Consider the following 22,691-nt stretch of genomic DNA (forward strand, 5'->3'; position numbering starts at 1 on the left):
CACACACACACTTATCTAACCCAATCTGAGGACTTCTCATAATTCAACATTTTCAGGATGTGGTTAACACACAGTTGCGATACAGTAATATGCAACCTAATCTGACAGGATTCAATAATGACCTAAAATTACAAAAAACTAAAACAAAAAAACAAAACAAAACAAAAAAACAAAGATGATCAAGGACTAGAGAAACAGTGAAAATGTTGTAGGTAAAGTATCCTAGAATTAAATATTATCTTATTGCTTATAGGTAGGTAGTAGTAATAGTTGTAGAGGTTCATGTATTAATTAGTGTATTAATGTATTAATAGTACCTTTGTTGAGTAGTCCTCCTATATACGCTATTAGGTCCAACCTTTTGTCTAAGCCAGGTGTGTCAAACTCAAATTCACAGAGGCCAAAATTAGAAACTGAGACTAAATCATGGGCCAAACTAAATATTAAAGAAAAATTTCAACACCATCTGCATGTTTTCTCTTCTGTCGAGACATGTAATGTTCAACTTTTTCTTATTAAAATAAATGTTTAACAATAGTTCCGCTTAAACATTGAATCCAGAACAAGCAAAATATAAAATAATAACACAACTTTAAATAAATAATTTCCACATAGTCTATGTGTAGCCGACGGTCCAGCTCTAATACATATTTGATATGATCTTGCAGGCCAAATATAATTATATCGCGGGCCAAATTTGGCCCCTGGGCCTGAGTCTGACATATCTGGTCTAAGCAATCCTTATTTTAAGAGTGGATACGGTGGGGACTCCATCATTCTTCTCATACCTGACATTGAAGCTCAACAGTGACTGCCCACACCCTGGCTCTGGAAGTGAATTTCTCGTCATTTTTCGCATAGATTTTCTGAAAAAGTAAAACAAAAAAAAAAAGTATATGAAAAGTTTGAAAGCTCAGAGCTAATCACCAATGTGATAACTGATGACAAGACCTAAAATTGTATTTAAAATCTGTTTCTGAAACTTTCTAAACAGAAAAGTTATTGAAACATTTCACATTTTAAATGTGTTTTTTGAACTTTAGTTATGGACATTAGTTAGCACATAGCTGGTTAGCCTTTGTTATGTCTTTGAACTCTTAATATTAGATTTTTTCCGAGGCAGGCGATCACTGTTGAGATCCATACAGCCTTACACATGTGTGTATGTATCAAAATACATGCATATATACAGCATGTATATAATAATATACACTATAAAGCTTAATTATTTTATGGTTACCTAAGATGTTACATAACCTAATAATAATTAATAATAATTATAAAATGGGCTTCGTGGAAAGTAATTAACGCTCCAGTACTTAATTATAGCCTAAATGTAGCTATCTTGACATCATTTTAAGAAATGATCTAGGGACCCGCTGAGAATCTCTGAGAACCTAGATTTGGTCCTAGCCCCGTAAGTTGAGAACATAGACTGTATAAAAAAATATACGGTCTGTGGTTGAAAATCACTTCCCCATTAGCATCCACCTCTGTCTGTCCATTAGTCTTTCTGAAACATCAAACATGTAAAGACAAACGCACTTTCCGACGTTATTATTATTATTTGCAGTTTTACCCTGTGTTTTCCTTCCCAGCTCAGGGTTTCTTCCTGGGCGACATCAAGGCGGTGCTGAACGGCTGTGAGGACCACTGGACGCTGCAGGAGAGAGCCGCGTTCCCGCTCTTGTACCGGATGACCGTGTGCGTAAACATCCGCGTGATGGCGCCGGGGCCGTGGATCGCGTTCACGTACAGCTCGGTGCACGGGCTCATGCCGGAGCTCGGGCTGGAGGGAGACGAGGGGGCCCTGTACGCGTGGCTCCTCCGCGTCAAACACAGATTCCCGCAAAAACTGACGCAAAAAGAGTGGCACCAGATTTGTTTGCGGAGAGACGTGGTGAGCAGCTCCTTCAGCCTGGAGGTAAGACGGGTACAATACACGAAATAGGACAATATTTAGTGCGACCAAACAGTTACTAGAGAGAGAAACACAAAATATTTCATTGCGATCTTCTGACAAGCATTGCGATTGCGATTAGATTTGCGATTTGTTGTTTTAAAGGTGCATTGTGTAACTTGTCTGCTGGAGAGTCTATCACCTCCTTGTTTCCATAGATGTGTCGTTACTCTGTCTGAAATGTTCCACCGTGTGACATTAAACAGCTCTACCTCACATTTATTCAATTACAAGTGGTTTTATAGCTCAACAATACCTACAAAATATACATTCTGACTGTGAGCGGTGTTGCCTCTCCACAGATCTGACCTGTAACTTTGTCTGGTTTGGTCTCCATGAAATAAAAAGGTTTAATCCCAAACAAAGCAATAACTTTTTCTTCATGGAGACAAGCATTTAACAGACCCTCCACCTGAAAAGTTGCACAATGCACATTTATAGGCCCTAAAAATATTCAAAGTTCACATTTTAATTGTGTTATGTATTATCAACTATTAGGGTTTTATTTGTTTGTAGACAACAGCTATAAAGAAATACACAAGATCTTATCAAACCTAAATTAAATGGAAAATAGCCTACGCCCATCGACAATTGGATGCCATTTAAAGTAAAATAAAAATAAAGATCACAACAAAGCAGCAATTGTAATTATGAGACTAATTACTTCATCCATTTTAATAACTGTTTGAGAGACATGAATTACAGTTTAATCGATACAGCAATTTACATGCACACAATTAACACATCGCAAAGGCTGCCATTTTGTAAATAGTCTGCCATCGATGTCTCCACGAACAACAAAAGACAGAATTGTGCATAAAAAAACTGTTAACCCTGTAGTTTAAAAATGGTCTAAAATGTGGTTCTTATGTTAGATTGTCAGTTTAAATATTCCTTTTTTTTTTTTGTCAATTCTTCTGTGTTAAAATGTGAACTTTGAACTCAGTCTTTTTATTAAATGTTATGCTATTTTCTGATGTTATAATGTAGTTTTATCAATTGTGTTTTCTTTCTTTCACACATGTTTAACACACAAACTAAAGTTCTTCTCTCAAACTGAAAACTCTCTCTTCCACACTGGGAAAAAAAAAAAAACAAAACAGTATCTAGGTAAATTAAAACGACTTCAATTAAGAACATTTGACTTTTTTGATTCAGCTTGACAAGTAAAAATATCTACCAGTGGAAAAAGTGTGTTTTTCTTCTTTCAAGCAACATTTGATTTTGTTTCTTATGATAAGTGCAAAAAGTAGTTGTTTTTCTTAGTTTAAGTGCAGCAAGATGTATTTTCATATTTTAAGTGCAAAAAGTCGGGCAGATAATTTTACTTGTCGAGTGAAATTGACTTAAAGCGTGATAAAACTTTCTTAATTCAAGACATCTGAACTTGAGTAGATTTTCTGCACCTTGTGATGTCATGTGGTAATACAGGAAGTGCTCCACTGTGTTTTAAACTCCATACACCTTCACTTGAATCATTTGTATGAATTCAGCCCTGGAATTGCCAATGTCTACTGAACTAAAACTACCTATTCATGACATCACAAGTTGGAACAGAGCATTGAGAGCTTCAGAGACAGACTTAAACATGTGTGAATTAAACAAAACACAACTCCTGGTATGTTTTTGATGAGGTAACATGGCTAAAAGCTCATATGAGTCAATTTTGTGTAATATAGGACCTTTTAAACTCACAAATTGCAATACTTTTTAGAAAAATTTGATTAGATATTTTTCTCAAATCACTCAGTTTTACTTGAAATAATCTAAAAAGCTCATACTAGGCTGCTTCGTACACATTCATATAACGTATAATTATCATTATTCCCATCAGGTGGATAACCAGGTGGTGGGACACAGGGTGGTGATAGCCCAGGCCATCTCCTCGTACGGGTCCCTGTGGCTGGGATGTGGGCAGAGGGACTCGGGTGCCACATCTGCCCCGGGGCACGTGGAGCTCTACATGTTCCGAATGTGGGCGGACCTGGAACAGCACCTGCCCTGCGAGGACGGCTCCGTGATCGGCTGGTCATCAGAATACTGGGGCGTGACCAGCGCCAGGGCCAGAGAGAGGGACACTGATCTACCCTGTGGTAAATATATGGTCTTAATTAAATACTGAGTGTACTATTTAATTTGAAGGGGTCTGAACTGCAAAAAGTACACTCAGGACAAGTTAAAATAGCTTGAATTAAAGGTGCACTATGTAACTTTTTGGTTGGAGGTCCATCATCTTGTTGTCTCTATGGATATGTCATTGTGCTGTCGTGAATATTCCACAGTATGACATTAAACAACTCGACTTTACATGTTTTCAATTTCAGGTGGTTTTATACAGGGTATCCCCACGTTTGACTACCCAAAATTTAAGAGTTTTAAGACCTTTTTAAGATCACTTAAATGAAAATTAAGACCAACATCGCACCCATTATGCGGGCGAAAAACAACAGATCCAATTCTAATAATGACCAAACAATTATTTTATCTAAAATCTAAGGCTATGTTTATATGATGACGGTCTGAACAGAAGACGCAAAAGTGGCGTCGCATCTTAACTTTTTATTCCGCGTTTTCGGGAGGAAATCTGCGTGCATACGGTGACACAAAAATGTGTATGTGACTTAAACATGTACACGACATGAACAGATCTGACCAGAGCGTCTTGGGCAGTGTAGAGGGAAACGCTACGGCAGAGCGTATTCAGCTTTTCCACTCTGGAGGGTGGTTTCAGATTTTTGCATTTTTAAGCCCCAAAAACGCTGTCACTGTCTAAATGAAAAGCACTGCCAATAAAATATTTTGTTGTTTTTACCCGCAAGCATTTGCGTGTAAACAGGCCCTAAGAGCCACTGTGGATTAAAATTACACTTCCCCATTATCTGTTGTTGTTGTTTTTTTTTCTCCTCTCTCCATTTAACATTGCACTGCAGCCCAGTTGAGTATACAAAAAAATAGTCTAATGAAATTTAAGACCTTTGAGAAAAAAAAGAAGACCTGGACAGTATAATTCAAGACTTTTTAAGGTCTTGATTTAGGAACATGAAATTTCAGACCTTTTTAAGACTTTTACCCTGTTATAGACCATACTTACAATAAACAGGCATTTTGACTGTGAGCTTGCGCCTCCACAGATCTGACCTGTAACTTCAAGAAAGGTCTATCCGAATTACAGGTCAGCTCTGTGGAGAGGCGAAACTGCTCACAGTAAGAATGCATGTTATTTAAGGTATTTTTGAGCAATAAAAAAACACGCAATTAAACACACGTTAGTCAGATGTGTTTAATGTCATACTGTACAACATTCCTGGCAAAACAATGACATCTCCGTGGTGACACACAGGTAGCAGAAAAGTTACATAGTGTACATTTTCGAGTGAATATGTTTTGCCACACCCTAGTTGTTTACGGTAATGAGTCTCTGCTATTGTTGTGTCCACTGAACAAAAAGTCCTTACTGTACACAACTAGGGTGTGTTTCAGTGTAGGCAGCTCCTCCTTTTAGGCAGGTGTAAAGCATTGACTTAATATAATAGCTATAAATAAAGAATAATAGTTAATAATGATATTGTGTAAATTAAACTATAGTAATAAACTCAGAAGTTCCTGGTTGGATTTCTTGGACCATCTGGGAACATTTATCTGAAATTTGTATGAATGCAATATGACAAAACCTCATTGATCAACAGCAATTTTTTAATTTCATTTAGTCCTTTCACAAACAAATAAAATGACTTTCAATAACAATTTCTTACCATGAACAAAACTTTGAAGAACTTCTATTTGAAAGAAGAAAAAAAAGTCAGATTTAGTCCAATGAGGTTAATTTGGTCTTTAGTATTTTATGTTATTAGATTCTTTTTTCAGTCCACTGTCAGGTATGAAAACAAACTCCTGGTCTAAAGAACCTAATAACATAAAATGTCAGACTTATTTTTTTAAGGGTGCATTGTGTAACTTTTCTGCTGGAGGGTCCATGAAATGCTTGTCTCCATGGAGATGTTATTGCTTTGTCTGGAAGGTTTTCACAGTTTGGTATTAAACCTTTCTAACTTCATGGAGACCAAACCAGACCAAGTTACAGGTCAGATCTGTGGAGAGGCAACCCCGCTCACAGTCAGAATGTTTTTGTTGGTATTTTTGAGCTATAAAACCACCTGTAATTGAATAAATGTAAAGTAGAGCTGTCTAATGTCACACTGTGGAACATTCCAGTCAGAGCAATGACATATCCATGGAAACAAGCAGGTGACGGAACCCCAGTCAAAAAGTTACACAGTACACCTTTAAAATCTTACATACAATACTACTACATACTTGTTTTGACAGAGTATTGGCAGTGGACCTCTCCAGTTTGCATGTTCTTTACCTGTGTATTACAGTAGTAGCAGTAGTAGTCGTAGTAAAATTAGATGTTTTACTTAATGGTCCATAGTTTTCTAACTGCTAGTACTAACACATGACTTCTCTTGTATGACTTCTAATAGTAATGTATTTAGAGCATGCTGCATGTTAACTCTTGAATGTCTGTTGAAGTCCACAGGAATTTGTCTCGGCGAAGAAGACGATCTGGTGTGTAATAATGAACTTAAACTAGCTTTTGTTGACTGTGAACGTTTTAAATCAGCAATCTGCGTTCACATGTTAGAAATGGATAATGGAAATCAGATGGAGGACAGGAGCTTTTATACATCTATGGGAGATTTACTGTTTTTGAAAGAAAATGTAAATGTAAAAAGTTACTGTCATTTTTTTGGTATTGGCTCCCCAAATTTGACATATCATTATCATATTATTATTATTATTATTATTACTTTAAGCCATGTTATAATATTGTTTCCTCCTCAAACACATACTCAGAGGTATGTTTTGTTTTATTCATACATGTTTGAGTAACACTTTATTAGTTTGTCTCCATCTCCAAAGCTCAAAATGCTCTGTTCCACCTTGTGATGTCATGAAGCGCTACTTTTCAAGTCAACAGCTCCATTTTTACTTTTAGTTGAGTGTAGATTGACAATTCCAGGGCTGAAATTCCAAATGATTCCAGTGATGGTAAATGGAGTTTAAAAACCACATGACATCACAAGGTGGAACAGAGTGTTTTCTGTATGAGAGAAGAGCTCTTTTTCTAAATAAGCAGGGTTTGTGTGATAAACATGCGTGAATAAAACAAAATGAGTCAATAATCACAGAGATATTAGCCACAAACCAGGTCAACAAATCTGTAATTTATCATTTAAACACTAAATTCCACCATAGAATTTTGACCTGTCCTCCAGCTCAGATTAAACTTTAAACTTTAAAAACTTTAAACCTATAACGCAACCTATGTCAACTTTCATAAATTGTGTGAAGAATCGTGGAAATTCATACTTTTTCTTCCTTTCTGGCTCGCCTGCATGTGGCTTTAATGGTGGATGTTTCCTTCTGTCATATGTATAAAGGCAGGAGAATTGGAAATGATTGATTGATATATTGACTTTTTTTTTTTTTTTTTACAAGTCTTCATCAGAATCCAATGATTTATTGTTGCAAATTCTGGGCTTTGTATCCAGCTCTCATGTTCTGTTGGGACTGTTCTTAAATTGTAAATATAAAAAATCACTACCAGTCAGAAGTTTGGACACACTTTTTCATTTACGTTTCTTCTTTATTTCCATGGTTATTGTAGATTCTCACTGAAGGCATCAAAACTATGAAATGGAATGTAGCAAACAAATTCAAAATAACTCAAATTTTTTTTTTTAGATTTGAAAATTTACCCTTTGGTTTGAACCATAGTTTGCACCTTCATCATTTCCTGACCCTGACCAAGGCCAAGAGTTCGTGGCTATATTTGAGGATTTTAACAAAAAATATGAAAAAAATTATTTACTTAGTTGGGTTATTTTTGCTAGATAATTCTTTGTTTGCTGCTTCATATATTTGATGTCTTCTGAATGTATTTAAAGATGACTCCAAACTTTTGACTGGTAGATATGTTTAAAATATGTATAAAAATATAGTATGACCCTAACAGAATTATTTGAGAATGCGGTTGAGTAAAAATCCATTCATTACTCTGCCTAATCTGCTTAAATGATCTTTTACACCATATTAATGTATAATTCTTAATTTTTATTCCATTACCTATAATTTTATCTGTTTCAGTTGAAGAGAAGAATTGCAACTGTACACTTTTTTGCAAAAATCAAAGTAAGGCAATCTTTATCATACGTGATTAAAGATGTGTTTTTATATGTACAACTAATGCTACTTTTACCGTTTTATAGGCCATTTCTACTCACAAGACCTGAATGTTACCGATGTTACCGTTAATGCGAAGTTCCTCCAAAACATTGTATGTACTCTCACCCATATTATTGTTATATTGACCCAGATTACAACTGACTGACTGATTTTGTTTTCCTTGTAGTTGACAAAACAAGTGATTTCTAACTGTGGACCTAAACGAGAGTATGTTCCGCTACATATAATTATGAGTTTATGATTGTTATTGCTTTATGTAACTGTTGTATTTCTCCTTGCAGTTCAGAATGCAGACAGTCTTTAGAAGACCTTAGAACTCAAGGACTCAAGGTATGTCAAACATTACTTCACATGCAGTAGTTTTCATACATTATCACAGTAACTATTTTATATATACCGTATTTTCTGGACTGTAAGTCGCACTTTTTCGTGGTTTGGGTGGTCCAGCTTCTTATACTCCGGTGCGACTGATATATTAAAATTTTCACACTGACAGTCGCGAGAGGCTCTAGGCTTGTGTATCAGTATCTGCTACTCCTATTACTCCTGTACCACTGTCACTTCGCTCTACTGCGCATGTCTCCTGCAGAAAGAGCCTCTGTCCTGCTACAAGTAGTGAAATATTCAGCCGAAAACGGTAATCGAGCAGCAGAAAGAAAGTTTGGAGTGAGCAAGAACTTCTATAACTCATTATCAGTGTTGGGGAGTAACAGATTACATGTACCGGAGTTATGTAATCAGAGTACAAATTATGAGTAACTGTATTCAGTTACAGTTACTGTTTCAGTGAGTGGTAATTGGATTACAGTTACTAGTTGGAATAAATGGATTACACAGCGGTATTTGCTGTTTTCACATTTTGGGTTAAACCAGGACTAAACCAAGACTAAACCAGGACTAATCCAGGACTAAACCAGGACTAAACCAGGACTAAAACCAGGACTAAAACCAGGACTAAACCAGGACTAAACCAGGACTAAACCAGGACTAAACCAGGACTAAACCAGGACTAAACCAGGACTAAAACCAGGACTAAACCAGGACTAAACCAGGACTAAACCAGGACTAAAAACAGATTAAAACAGGACTAAATCATGCTGTGTGGACCGTATCTCCTCGTCTGCTATCAATAATATTTTTAATTAGGTTCAGTAAAGTCTGGGCTTTTTATTTTCTTTTATCAGACAAAACATCTTAGGTTATGATTTCCTCGTCTTTGCTTCTCTACAGCAAATCAAGTAATCCAAAGTACTATGTTACTCACTTTAAGTAATTTAATGGATTATGTTACAAACTACATTTTGGTGTATGTAATCTGTAATGTGTAGGGGAATACATTTTAAAAGTCACCTTCCCAACACTGCTCATTATAGATATGAACTAATTATTAAAGTATTTCTGACTTCTATTTATTTATTTATTGCAGTTTGTGGTTTTACATTTAAACTATTTTGGGGGGGACTACTTCAGGTTTCTTGTGACAGTGCTATAATTTCATTTCAATGTTTTATCATCTATATTTTCTTCAAGAATATATTTCTCTTCAAAATGTGTTATCATGATACGTCTAATGCTGGTTCATCTTGTTTTTTTCTTGTTTTTGTTTCTAGAAAACGTATGTGAGCTGCCAAATCATAGTCGAAAGGTAGAAATCAAAATATTACATTCTCACATTCTCATAGCATCATTGTTATATGCAATAGTCAAATCCAGTAGTGGAAGAAGTACTCCATTTTGGTACTTAAAGGTACATTGTGTAACTTTTCTAGTGGAGGGTCCATCAAATACTTTTCTCCATGGAGATGTTGTTGCTCTGGCTGGAATATGTCACAGAATTGGCATTTAAACCGTTCTATTTTCACTGCGAGCCAAACCAGACCAAGTTACAGGTCAGATCTGTGGAGAGGCGACCCCGCTCACAGTCAGAATGACAGTTTACTTTTTCAAGGTATTTTTGAGCTATGAAAAACACCTGTAATTGAATAAATGCAAAATAAGGCTGTTTAATGTCACACTGTGGAACATTCCAGGCAGAGGAATGACATCTCCACAGAAACAAGCAGGTGACAGACCCTCCACCAGAAAAGTTACACAATGCACCTTTAAGTAAAAGTACAGAAAGCTAAAGTACAGGAGCTAAAAAATACCGAAGTACAAGTATCACATGAAAAAAAATCAGCTTAGGTAAAAGTATTAAATGTACTTAAAGACTAAAAATAAAAGTATTTTGCTCCAGTTTTGAGGTCTAATAAAGCTTCCAATGTAGTGATTTTGATACAGATTTGTGCTGAATTGTATTATTTTTAATTTTTTTGGATATTTTTGTTTTCTTAACCTATGAACACGTTAAAAATAAACCCTCAGCTCTTTATGCAGACAATAAAACATACTTTTACTTTTCAGTACAGTTAAAAATGTAGTGAAGTAGAAAGCACAGATACCCGCTCTCAAATGTAATGAAGTAAAAGTAAAAAGTATCCACCTTAAATTCTACTTAAGTAATGTACAGATACCTAACATTTACTACTTTACCACTACTTTACTACTTTACTTCATTAAGTTCCACCGCTGGTCAAATCAAGCCCTCATTTCTACAGTCAGTGCAGTACGTTTAATGATAATTGTCTGTCTGTGCAGGTCTTACAGCTGCAAAATGATCATTGAATTCAACAAACTGATCACAGACTGTGCAGTGCTCCCAGCCATACAGAGACTCATCAACAACGCAGACGGAGTCACGACAAACGGGGACCTAACTCCTATAGGTAACAGTATATTTCAGAAAGTATTGTAATTATTTTAATTATATTTTAATAACATTGCTTCTCTATTTCTCAGTGGTGTGTGGTGATTTTGAGGAAGTTACTGATACTGTGCTGACTTCCACACTGCGGTGGATTTCAGGTGGTTTAAAGAAATCTGACATATGTGAAGGGGAGCAAACTCATTACACATGGTAATGCTAAATTGTGGACAGTATATAGGCTTATATCTTGTATTTTACAGTATTAGCACTTCATAGTAGCAGCCACCAATAAAACAATTAATATTTTGATTCTGATTAATAAATAAAATATGTTTATCATAATAGTAATAATGTCTTCTATAACACCTACAGTGACATTTTATTTGTGTAAACTGTGTTGACTGTGAAATTTTGTGAATGTTACTTTATCCAGTTACACGTAGGCATAGCCAGGGCAAAATCAAACCATCTAAGAAAACTAAAAAACACAAAATAAATACTAAAAAGTAATAAAAGTAATTTGAATAGTTGTTAGTACGTTTTAGGATATTTTAACTTTTTGTTCTTTGTCATTTCCAGTGCCCCGAGTGAAAATATTGCTGTGGTTTTGAGTGACACTTGCGAATCAGCTGCTGCTCCTACTACTGCTGCTGCTCCTACTACTGCTACTATTATTACTACTACTACTACTACTGCTGCTCCTACTACTACTACTGCTGCTCCTACTACTACTACTGCTGCTCCTACTACTACTACTGCTGCTCCTACTACTACTGCTGCTGCTCCTACTACTGCTGCTCCTACTACTACTACTGCTGCTCCTACTACTACTACTGCTGCTCCTACTACTGCTGCTCCTACTACTACTACTGCTGCTCCTACTACTACTGCTGCTCCTACTACTACTACTACTGCTGCTCCTACTACTACTACTACTGCTGCTCCTACTACTACTACTGCTGCTCCTACTACTACTGCTGCTCCTACTACTACTACTGCTGCTCCTACTACTACTACTGCTGCTCCTACTACTGCTGCTCCTACTACTACTGCTGCTCCTACTACTGCTGCTCCTACTACTACTACTGCTGCTCCTACTACTACTACTGCTGCTCCTACTACTACTACTGCTGCTCCTACTACTACTACTGCTGCTCCTACTACTGCTGCTCCTACTACTACTACTGCTGCTCCTACTACTGCTGCTCCTACTACTACTGCTGCTCCTACTACTGCTGCTCTACTACTACTACTGCTGCTGCTCCTACGACTACTGCTGCTCCTACTACTACTACTGCTGCTCCTACTACTACTACTGCTGCTGCTCCTACTACTGCTGCCTCTACTACTACTGCTGCTCCTACTACTACTGCTGCTCCTACTACTACTACTGCTGCTCCTACTACTACTACTGCTCCTACTACTACTACTGCTGCTCCTACTACTACTGCTGCTCCTACTACTACTACTGCTGCTCCTACTACTACTGCTGCTGCTGCTGCTGCTACTGCTGCTCCTACTACTACTACTACTACTGCTGCTACCTACTCTACTACTCCTACTACTGCTACTGCTGCCCTACTACTACTACTACTGCTGCTCCTACTACTACTACTACTCCTACTACTGCTACTGCTGCTCCTACTACTACTGCTACTACTACTACTACTGCTGCTCCTACTACTACTGCTGCTCCTACTACTACTACTGCTGCTCCTACTACTACTACTGCTGCTCCTACTACTACTACTACTCCTACTACTACTACTGCTGCTCCTACTACTACTACTGCTCCTACTACTACTACTGCTGCTCCTACTACTACTGCTGCTGCTACCTACTACTACTACTGCTCCTACTACTACTACTGCTGCTCTACTACTACTACTACTGCTGCTCCTACTACTACTGCTGCTGCTCCTACTACTACTACTACTACTACTACTACTACTACTACTACTGCTGCTCCTACTACTACTACTGCTGCTCCTACTACTACTACTACTGCTACTACTACTACTGCTGCTCCTACTACTACTACTGCTGCTACTACTACTACTACTGCTGCTCCTACTACTACTACTACTACTACTGCTGCTCCTACTACTACTACTGCTGCTCCTACTACTACTGCTACTACTACTACTACTACTACTACTGCTGCTCCTACTACTACTACTGCTGCTCCTACTACTACTACTACTCCTACTACTACTACTGCTGCTCCTACTACTACTACTACTCCTACTACTACTACTGCTGCTCCTACTACTACTACTGCTCCTACTACTACTGCTGCTGCTCCTACTACTACTGCTGCTCCTACTACTACTGCTGCTGCTCCTACTACTACTACTGCTTCCTACTACTACTACTGCTGCTCCTACTACTGCTGCTCCTTCTACTACTATTGCTACTACTACTACTGCTACTACTACCACTGCTGCTCCTACTACTTCTACTACTACTCCTACTACTACTACTACAGCTGCTCCAACCACTGTTAGTACTACTGAGACGTCACACCCCACTACCACTCTGATAACTACTAAATATAGTACGAGTCAAGAGACAGAAAAGACCACTACAGCTAGTTCTACTATTAGCAGTACATCTCCTACAACTAATAAAGTCAATACTACAACTGAACAAACTACAACTGAAGTAGAGAAAAAAACACTACCCATTGTAATATATAATACTACTGCAGCTAACATTACAAGCAGTACTTCAAGTTACACTACTACGATTACTACAACGAGTCCAACAATACTAACTAGTGTAACTTCTAAGGTAAATACAACTTCAGTAGCCCCAACGACTTCAACCCAGATTCCACGAACAACAAGTACAAGTTTACCAAATACTACATTGGACAAAACTACTGCTAATACTACAAATATTCCAGTAGTAACAACGGACAATGTAACTACAACGCAAATACCTGAACCGACAACCAGTAATACAACCACTCCTGTACCGCATACTACATCGACACAGCAACCAGAAAGTACCACGCAGATTACTAATACTACTCAAAACGCTACAACTGAGGCGACTGAACAGACTACAGTACACAATACAACTACCATGACAACTTCTCCATCTCCAAGCGTCACCCCAAATACTACTGATACGGAAAGTACCGCTGTTACTAATACTACAATGCCGTCAACAGTGGAGTACAACGCGACTACGACAACTGTACCTAGTAATACTTCTACCGTAGTCACTACAATAATCAGTAATTACACAGGAGCTGATAGAATACTTAACATTACTATCAATTTTAATACAACTACGCCAATACCGACTGTGTACAATACAACAACGCTAAGTAATGTCACTACACCGCCAATTTTCAATACAACTGAAGAAACAAATGCTACTACAGCAATGAATATTACTACAACTAGTGCTACTACTATTACTAATGCTACTACTTTTGCTCCAATTACAAATACAACAGAGTACAACGTGACAGTAACGTTCCACAATGAGACTACAACAAGCGAACCACTACTGAACACAACCATGGAAAGCAATTTCACAACAGTAGAAATTCTAAACACTACTATACTAAATACGACTACTACTTCAATGCCTCAGAATACAACAGTTCAAGTCAATGTTACAGAAGCAGTCACAAATACGACAGAAATGACAACAAACGCAACAGCGACAACACAAGCTAGCAATGTGACGCAAAATACATCTCAAGGTGTCGTGACAACGGTATCGCCGACAAGTAACATTACTGAGTATTTGACCACTCCTAGTATGGGCAATGAGACAGTTGGTGCAATCTCGAATGGGACTACAACTACTACAACTACTCTAGCTACTACTAATGCTACTACTACTACTAATGCTACTACTACTGCTGCTCCTACTATTACTACTACTGCTGCTACTTCCCCTTTTACTACTACGGCTTTTCAAACAACTGAAGGAATGACTACTGTTATTCAGACCTCCACGGCTTCTGGCACAAGTTCTAGTAAGTAGTGAAGTCTCAAGATAACCGATGTTCATTGCACTGGTATACAGAAAGAAAAAGAAAAGAAAGAAATTAGACTATTGCTATTTCTGTTTTTGTGTATGTCAAAAAGGCCTATTTATGAGCACTGCAAAGTCAGATTTATGCAGTTGTGGTGTTGTCAAAGTCATGTTAAAACAAGATGGAGTGTGCCTATGTTCCCTCAGCCCTATGTTCTAAGTTTTTTTTTCTTTCCAAAATTAGGCCCTGTGTTCCCACATTTCCTTTATCATCAGTTTGCAGCTGAATTTATCCCCATTTCTCTCAATCTGGTACTCAGTTACACCCAACTTATTATCCAGCAGCAGTTGACTACAGATGTAATCTAGAGGTCATGGTGCAAAGGATCCTAGGTTGAAATGACTTTGAATCATCCCTTTAAATACGGTATAAAAATAAAAATGACTTGACTGAGTTTAATTTTGAGAAAAATCTTAGAAATAAGGGAACACAGGGCTGAGGGAACAAAAGGTTGAGGAAACATAGGGCTGAGGGAACATAGGTCTGACCCCAGACAAGATTTCCCCAATGAATACAACAACATTTATTCACATTTTCCATATACAAACAGGTAAAATTAAAGGTGCACCAAGTAACTTTTCCGGTAGGGGTCGGTCATTTAATCCCTTGATAAAAACATGCAATCTTACAGTGAGTTTGGCCACCTCTCCATAGATCTAACCTGTAATACCATACTGTAGGCAAGACATAAACATCTCCATGGAGACAAGGAGATGGCAGAGCTTTCATATGTAAAGTTTCCTTGTGCTCCTTTAAATCTACCAACCCATTGCCCATTGATTAATAAATAAATAATGCACTAGACCACAGCAAAGGTTCTATATTACACAAAAGTAACTCTTGTGAGCTTTAACCCATGTTCTAATGTTGTTACCTCCTCAAAAACATGTCCAGAGTTGTGTTTTGTTTCATTCACACGTGTTTGATTAATCATTTATAACAGTCCATTTACATCTTAAAAGCTCAAAATGCTCTTTTCTGCTTCGTGATTCCAAGAAGTGATAGTTTTCAAGTTAACAGCTACCATTTACTTTTAGTTCAGTAGAGATGGCAATTCCAGGACTGAAATTACCCAAATGATTCTAGTGAAGGTGTATGGAGTTTAAAAACACAGTGGAGCACTTCCTGTATTACCACATGACATCACAAGGTGGAACAGAGCGTTTTCTGTTTGAGAGAAGTATGCAGGGTTTATGAATGAAACAAAACACAACTCCAGGTATGTTTTTGATGAGGAAACAACATTATATCAGATATCAGAACACAGCCTAACATGGGCCCTTTAAGCTTTTCTTAGTTTTTTTTTTTTCTATGTATTTTTCCCCCAAGGTACTGGACTGGTTCCTACCACGACAGAGCAAACCACAAGATCTCAACAAGAACTGGAGGCAGAGGCTGATAAACTCCTCTCTGAAACTGAAAACGCATCTCAGCTCAATTCTTCACAGGTAAATCACTGCATATAAACAATGAATAATGAACCATACCTCGAGCTATTTATTTGAATAGACTTTCATTGAGTGAGAGGATACAGAGGCACCTTTATATTTTAATGTAAATGTATGTAAACTTATTCATGGTTCGGCATTGCAGGTGTCGAAGTTAGTGGGGCAGTTGGAGAGTCTGTTGGATGGTCCGTCTGTTTCTCAGGCTGTGGGGGAAAAGGCTGTAAATATAATCAGCAATCTTATGGACGGAGATGCACAGGCGCTCGCTGCATCTGCGAACAGGTGAGAGGCGGAATTCAAAACGTGTATTAAAGGTGCACTGTGTAACCTTTCTGGTAGAGGGTCCAACGTGTGCTCGTCTCTATGGGAGTGTGATTGTTTTGTTTCCCAGTAGAGTAAAAATTCCATTACGGTGATTTTATTGCTTAAAAATACAATGAGATCTGACCTGTATCTAGTCCTAGTGTCAATTTCTGCTTCATGGAGCCTAGATGAGCTTAATGCTTCACTGAGGAACATTCCACGCAAAGCAATAACAGCTCCATGTAAGACTCTCCACAAAAAAAAAAAAAAGTTACACAATGATTTAAAAATATGGATATGCTGCAAAAAATAATTAATATTTACCACTTTAGGTTTATATTAGTGTTGAGCTGAATGATTTTGGAAAAACATCTAGGTGCAATTTTTCTGACAAGCATTGAGATTAAATAAACTATTTATGTTTTTAATAAAAGGATTCTGTTCATTGCTTCGAGAAGAATTGACAAAAAGAATGAATTTCAGAACATGTTTACACAGATCAGGGTTAATCGAGTTAAAAGCCAGAATATTTTGTTGTTTGTGGAGGAAATTAGGTTTTGTGATTTGCTTACTTGCGTCCATTCAAATAGTGATTTCAGATTTGATTGCAATTAATCTTGCAGCTCTAGATGAGTGGATCTAGATTTCTTAGTTGTTCCAAAATTTGTTTGTTTTAGTTGTTTCAATATTGTCTGATTTCAAGCAATATCATCCACTAATCAATGGAAGGGTTATGCAAGTAATCAAAATTCAAATCAATCCCAAATATTAAAAATAGTCAGAGATATTCTTAGTGTTTTTTGAGCGCTACAGCCAATGCTCTGTCAGTAAAAGCATGTGGTTTGGAGTAGACCTTGGTGAAATTGGGCAGTTATTGTACTAAACGGTACTGACTTAAAGCTACAATCCGTAATTAAGCCATGCTGCATTCTCACATATCACCACTAGGTGCTATCTATGTTACTGCTCTCTGATAGTGTGCCAACTTTGTTCTGACTGAAGAAAACCAGAGAACTTGGGTGAGGGGAGGTGAGGAGAAGAGAATAAGGGGGAACAGGTTTCACATCTGTCATCTACTGGTAAAAACATCAAATCAATTTACAAATTAACCAAATTAAACTACGCTTATGAATTCAATATTTAAACAAATTTTTATTTCTTAAAAAATAGAAATAACAAGCAAAATTGAATTGGGATCAGTCAATATGGGGTAAAATTTTAATTATGTTTTATTTAATTTTGTCAGAATTTAATAAGATTTCTTAAACCTGAGGTGACATTAAGAATATTTTGTCATAACTGTTGGCTTAAATGAATGAGTGGTTTTATTCATACATACATATATATTCACCAATAGTAAAGATCTACTCGTTAAATACAGTGAAGTGATCATGAAGATGAATTCTTTGCAGTGTTTAATAAGTGTAATATTATAAATTTAGGTTGATTCGTCTGGTGGATAAACTGGGTGTGAAGCTGGAGGTGCCAGGAGATAATGAAATCCTCTCTTCTACGTCTCTGGTTTTGGCAGTGCAGAATGTGGATGGGACCCAGTTTGCTACAACAACCGCCAATATCTTCAGCACTAGTAACGTTCAGGTAAGTCGGTTTAAAAACATCTTTAAAGGCCCACGTTACACTATTTTCTGATCTATGTATGTGTGTAACCAACAGAAACTGTAAACAAGTAGGTGTGTTAGTTTCAGAGTAGTTTCAGTGTAGTTAGCTCCTCCTTTCAGGCAGATATAAAGCAATGTCGCCCAGCATTTTCACCAAAACTAAAGCAGCTTGGATGAGCTGCGAAAAATATTTGAGCCAAAATAAACCTTTGTCCAGTTGACAAATTGAATTTCTCCTTTCGCCATATTTTCTGATTTATGTTATAATGTTGTTTCTTCATCACAAACATACCTGAAGTTGGGTTTTGTTTCATTCTCACATGTTTAACATACAAACTCTGCATATTTAGGAGTTCTTCTCTCAAACAGAAAACTCTGTTCCATCTTGTGATGTCATGTGATAATACAATTGCACTAATTTCACTAATATAAACCTACTAGACATTGTCACAAGATTTGGATCTCTGAAATTCATGTTAAAAATGTAACTGTAGTAAAAATGTTATAAAATACCAAAAAAGTAAGTATTACCTGTTACATACACAAGAGAGCATTACATTTTTAGAATCTTAAAACTAGTTGTACAAACAATTTAAAATGGTAGTAAAATCTAAATAAAAAATGTAAAACCATTGTAGGTAAATAGGTATAAATAATTTCCATGTTAATTTCTGTTTTATGTTGTTTTATGTTTTAGATCAGTGGGCGCAGAGCCAGATCGTCCGAAGTTCCATTGGGTTCTGTGTTTTTACCTTCGAGTCTGACTGAAGGTCTGAGTCCAGAGGAGAAGCAGTGGGCCAGCAGAGTGCAGTTCAACTTCTACGCCAAGAGCACACTTTTCATGGTATATATATACACTATCACCAACTAATCACTAGTATAATACACAGTTAAAGGCGCACTGTGTAACTTTTCAACTTTTCTAATGGTGGGTCCACTACATGATTTTCTTTAGAGATCAACAGATATGTTTCTTTTTTTTGTTTTCAAAATGTGCGTATATTGACCTAATATATCGGCCAACTGAAATATCGATCTACCTCTACTTGTCTGCATGTAGATGTTATTGTTCTTCCTAAAATGTTCTACAGTATGGCATTAAAACTGTATTGAAACACGTATATTATATTGCACTACTGCACTGAAATACAAGTGTTGTTGTAACTCAAAAAACCTTAAAAAATTCTACTTTCGTGTTATGAGCAGGGTTGCCTCTTCAAAAGATATAATCTGTAAATTGACCCTCCATCAAAAAAGTGACTAAATGACACATGAAATGACCTTTAATGATACATTTATTGATGGTTTATATCTTTATTTTTTGTAGGATACAACTCTAAATGACAAAACGGTGATCAGTCCAGTCCTGGCCTCAAGTGTGGCCAATTTGTCCATAAGCAACCTCAAAGAAAACATCGAATTCACCATAAGAAATACCGACTCCATAAAAGTAGGTTACGATCATTTTACCTTCATGAGCTTTGTGAGGGATTTCATGCTTTTTTTTAACATAACATTTGCTCCTCTTTTTAGACAAACCACTCGATCTCCTGTGTGTTTTGGGATTTTAGAGAAAATGGTGAGTAAAGTATCATCATCATATCATAATCAATCTTAATTAAATAAAGTTAAATCGAGTTTTCAGAGCTTTTCATCATATTATAGGTGTTTTACCTTTTCATTTACTTCATTCTTCAGTTTTATTTTCTTACTCGATGACATGTGTAGGATTCAGTAGTACCACATAAAAAAACTAAATCCGCTACTGAAAAACTTACTCTGAGCAGGCTTGCATCTCCACAAACCTGACTCGTACTTGACCTGGCTTAATCCCACGGAAAAATTGTTCTTTTAGCAATAATCGTCCACAGAATGGCATAAAACGTATCTATCTCCATGGAGTTTTTCTTGTATGCACGTTGTACACATTTTGACATTATATACTTATTGTTTTTAAATATTTTAAATTGTGTTCTTACAAATCCAGGTGGTAAAGGGGCCTGGAGTAATGTTGGCTGTCACGTTGTCAGTGCTACAGCTGAAGATACAAGATGCAGCTGTAACCACCTCACATCCTTCGCCGTGCTTTTGGTACGAAGAAAATCATATTAATTTTAAACATTCTCAAATTCATAGCTAACTGTTCACATGTTAAACACCTGAATGTCCTTTACTTTCCAGGATTTGTCCAGACAAGGGATATTAGACCGTGAACAGGCTCAGCTCCTCACTTTTATCACATACATCGGCTGTGGAGTCTCTGCTGTGTTTCTGTCTGTCACCATTCTCACATATCTCTTATTCGAGTAAGGATCTTTGTGGTCATTTCTGGTATATTTAAAAGGCTCATATTACACTATTTTCTGATCTATGTTATGTTCTGATCTATGTTATGACATGGTTTAAAGCTCACAGGAGTTAATTTTAGACAATCTAGAAGCTTTAATGCCAAATTTGTCTTTCAGCAAACTATTGCGGGACATTCCAGCCAAGATCCTCGTCCAGCTCTGCATATCTCTGCTTCTTCTAAACCTGGTGTTTTTGATTGACGGCTGGTTGGCCCTCTTCAAAGCGAATGGACTGTGTACTAGCACTGCCTTCTTCCTGCACTACTTCCTTTTGACATCGTTCACGTGGGCGGGACTTGAGGCTCTGCACATGTACCTCAGTATCGTCCGTGTGTTCACCCCGTACCTCAGCAGATACATGACCAAGTTCTCCCTTATGGGCTGGGGTGAGTGTGGAGAGAAAACTTTGCTTATTGTAAATAGTTATTTACAATAAAAACCAAGGCCAGATGAGCACTATTGAAACACAAATATCCTTAATGATGTATAAGAAATGAATTAATTGATTATTGTGGAAACAATGTATTTGTATGAGATATTATCACATTGCTCCTCATCTTCCATATCCTTGAGGACATACTCTTTCTAGATATACAAAACCATAAGATGAGGTGGTGTGACTTGTGTATGAAGTCCTTCTCTTGGGTTAAACAGCCTAAAAGTTAGTGCAAGGAGCGCACACATTTTGATATTGACACTAAAGTATCAGATTGCATCTTCATTGGACACATCTGGTTTAGGTCAACCCTTAAAGCCCCTTCATTCAAATGTCATTTGCAGGTATCCCTCTGATTGTGGTGATCATTATAATCGCTGTGAACAAAGATAACTATGGGCTGGTCAAATACGGAAGATACTCAGACGGCACTTCAGATGATTTGTAAGTTCAGTAAACAGTTTCCATTGTATTTGCATTAGAGCATGAAGGCTATTACTGTGCCAACAATTTAATTTTCTTCCCACGTGATAAGACATAAGAATTTACAAGGGCACAACTACTTAGAAAACTCTGGTCAAACCAGATTAGAACATTTAAACAAATGAAAATGAAATATACAATGAAAATGCCACTTGCCATTTCATTTGTGTTTCTTCAATTTGCTGCAACAAACACAAAAAGCATTTCATTTCAGCAATGTCTCTACACAGTTTACACACCCATAGGGAATAATACAGGAAAAAGCTACTAATTGACTTTCATAGACATATGGCACAATCAAAACATGATATAAACTGTACGGATTTATGTAAATTAAATAAACAAACAATTAAGCTCAAACAAATACTAAGCAGTGCGCTGGTTAGCTCACTGTGTCTCAACCCTATATCAGCTATTTCAAACATAAAATATAAAACAACCCATTAAAATGTATGTAAAGACTGTATGATTTTTTTCTGTGTGGATCACTTCAGCTTGTGGCATTATTTTAATATTTATTATGCCAAAATTAGCATTAGCATTGAGACAAAAAAAAAAGACTGATCTTTCCAAACTCAGAAGTGTCCTTCAGTGAAGTTTTCATCTCATTTGTCTTAAAGTTTGTTAAAGTCTGTGACAGGTTGTCGCTGATATCCACAACTCCCTCTCACTACCTGATCTTTAAAGAGCTCATATTACACTATTCTTAGATCTAAGTTATAATGTTGTTTCCTCATTACAAACATACCTGGAGTTTTGTTTTGTTTCACTCACACATATTTAACACACAAACCTGGATATTGAGGCTGTACTCAAACTGAAAACACTGTTCCACCTTGTGATGTCATCTGATGCTCCACTGTGTTTTTAAACTCCACACACCTTCACTAGAATCATTTGGATGATTTCAGCCCTGGACTTGTCAATCTCTACTGACCTAAAGGTTAAAGGAGCTGTTAACATGAAAACCACTGCTTTATGGAGCTTTGGAGTTGTAGACAGACTAACAAACCAGGATTACTCAAACATGAGTTAATGA

The 22,691-nt window shown here is 37.0% G+C and overlaps 1 protein-coding gene across 1 annotated transcript in view; it reads left to right on the forward strand.

Annotated features, from left to right (window-relative positions):
- Positions 1-22,691, forward strand: part of LOC110171013 (adhesion G-protein coupled receptor G2-like) — a 61,590-nt gene that overhangs the window by 33,894 nt on the left and 5,005 nt on the right. The window contains exons 4-25 of the mRNA XM_055151253.1: positions 1,599-1,924; positions 3,795-4,053; positions 6,494-6,529; positions 8,111-8,155; positions 8,233-8,300; positions 8,376-8,416; positions 8,491-8,539; positions 9,820-9,854; positions 10,847-10,974; positions 11,048-11,165; positions 11,535-11,841; positions 13,323-14,955; positions 16,345-16,463; positions 16,609-16,745; positions 18,209-18,365; positions 19,083-19,229; positions 19,713-19,835; positions 19,919-19,964; positions 20,373-20,476; positions 20,567-20,691; positions 20,851-21,119; positions 21,514-21,613. Coding sequence (XP_055007228.1) covers positions 1,599-1,924; positions 3,795-4,053; positions 6,494-6,529; positions 8,111-8,155; positions 8,233-8,300; positions 8,376-8,416; positions 8,491-8,539; positions 9,820-9,854; positions 10,847-10,974; positions 11,048-11,165; positions 11,535-11,841; positions 13,323-14,955; positions 16,345-16,463; positions 16,609-16,745; positions 18,209-18,365; positions 19,083-19,229; positions 19,713-19,835; positions 19,919-19,964; positions 20,373-20,476; positions 20,567-20,691; positions 20,851-21,119; positions 21,514-21,613 — 4,372 coding nt within the window. The remainder of the gene's footprint in view (positions 1-1,598; positions 1,925-3,794; positions 4,054-6,493; positions 6,530-8,110; positions 8,156-8,232; positions 8,301-8,375; positions 8,417-8,490; positions 8,540-9,819; positions 9,855-10,846; positions 10,975-11,047; positions 11,166-11,534; positions 11,842-13,322; positions 14,956-16,344; positions 16,464-16,608; positions 16,746-18,208; positions 18,366-19,082; positions 19,230-19,712; positions 19,836-19,918; positions 19,965-20,372; positions 20,477-20,566; positions 20,692-20,850; positions 21,120-21,513; positions 21,614-22,691) is intronic.

This window comes from Boleophthalmus pectinirostris, unplaced genomic scaffold (assembly GCF_026225935.1).
Source record: "Boleophthalmus pectinirostris isolate CB_2022bp ecotype Guang Dong unplaced genomic scaffold, ASM2622593v1 HiC_scaffold_15, whole genome shotgun sequence".
NCBI classification, from domain to species: Eukaryota; Metazoa; Chordata; class Actinopteri; order Gobiiformes; family Gobiidae; genus Boleophthalmus; species Boleophthalmus pectinirostris.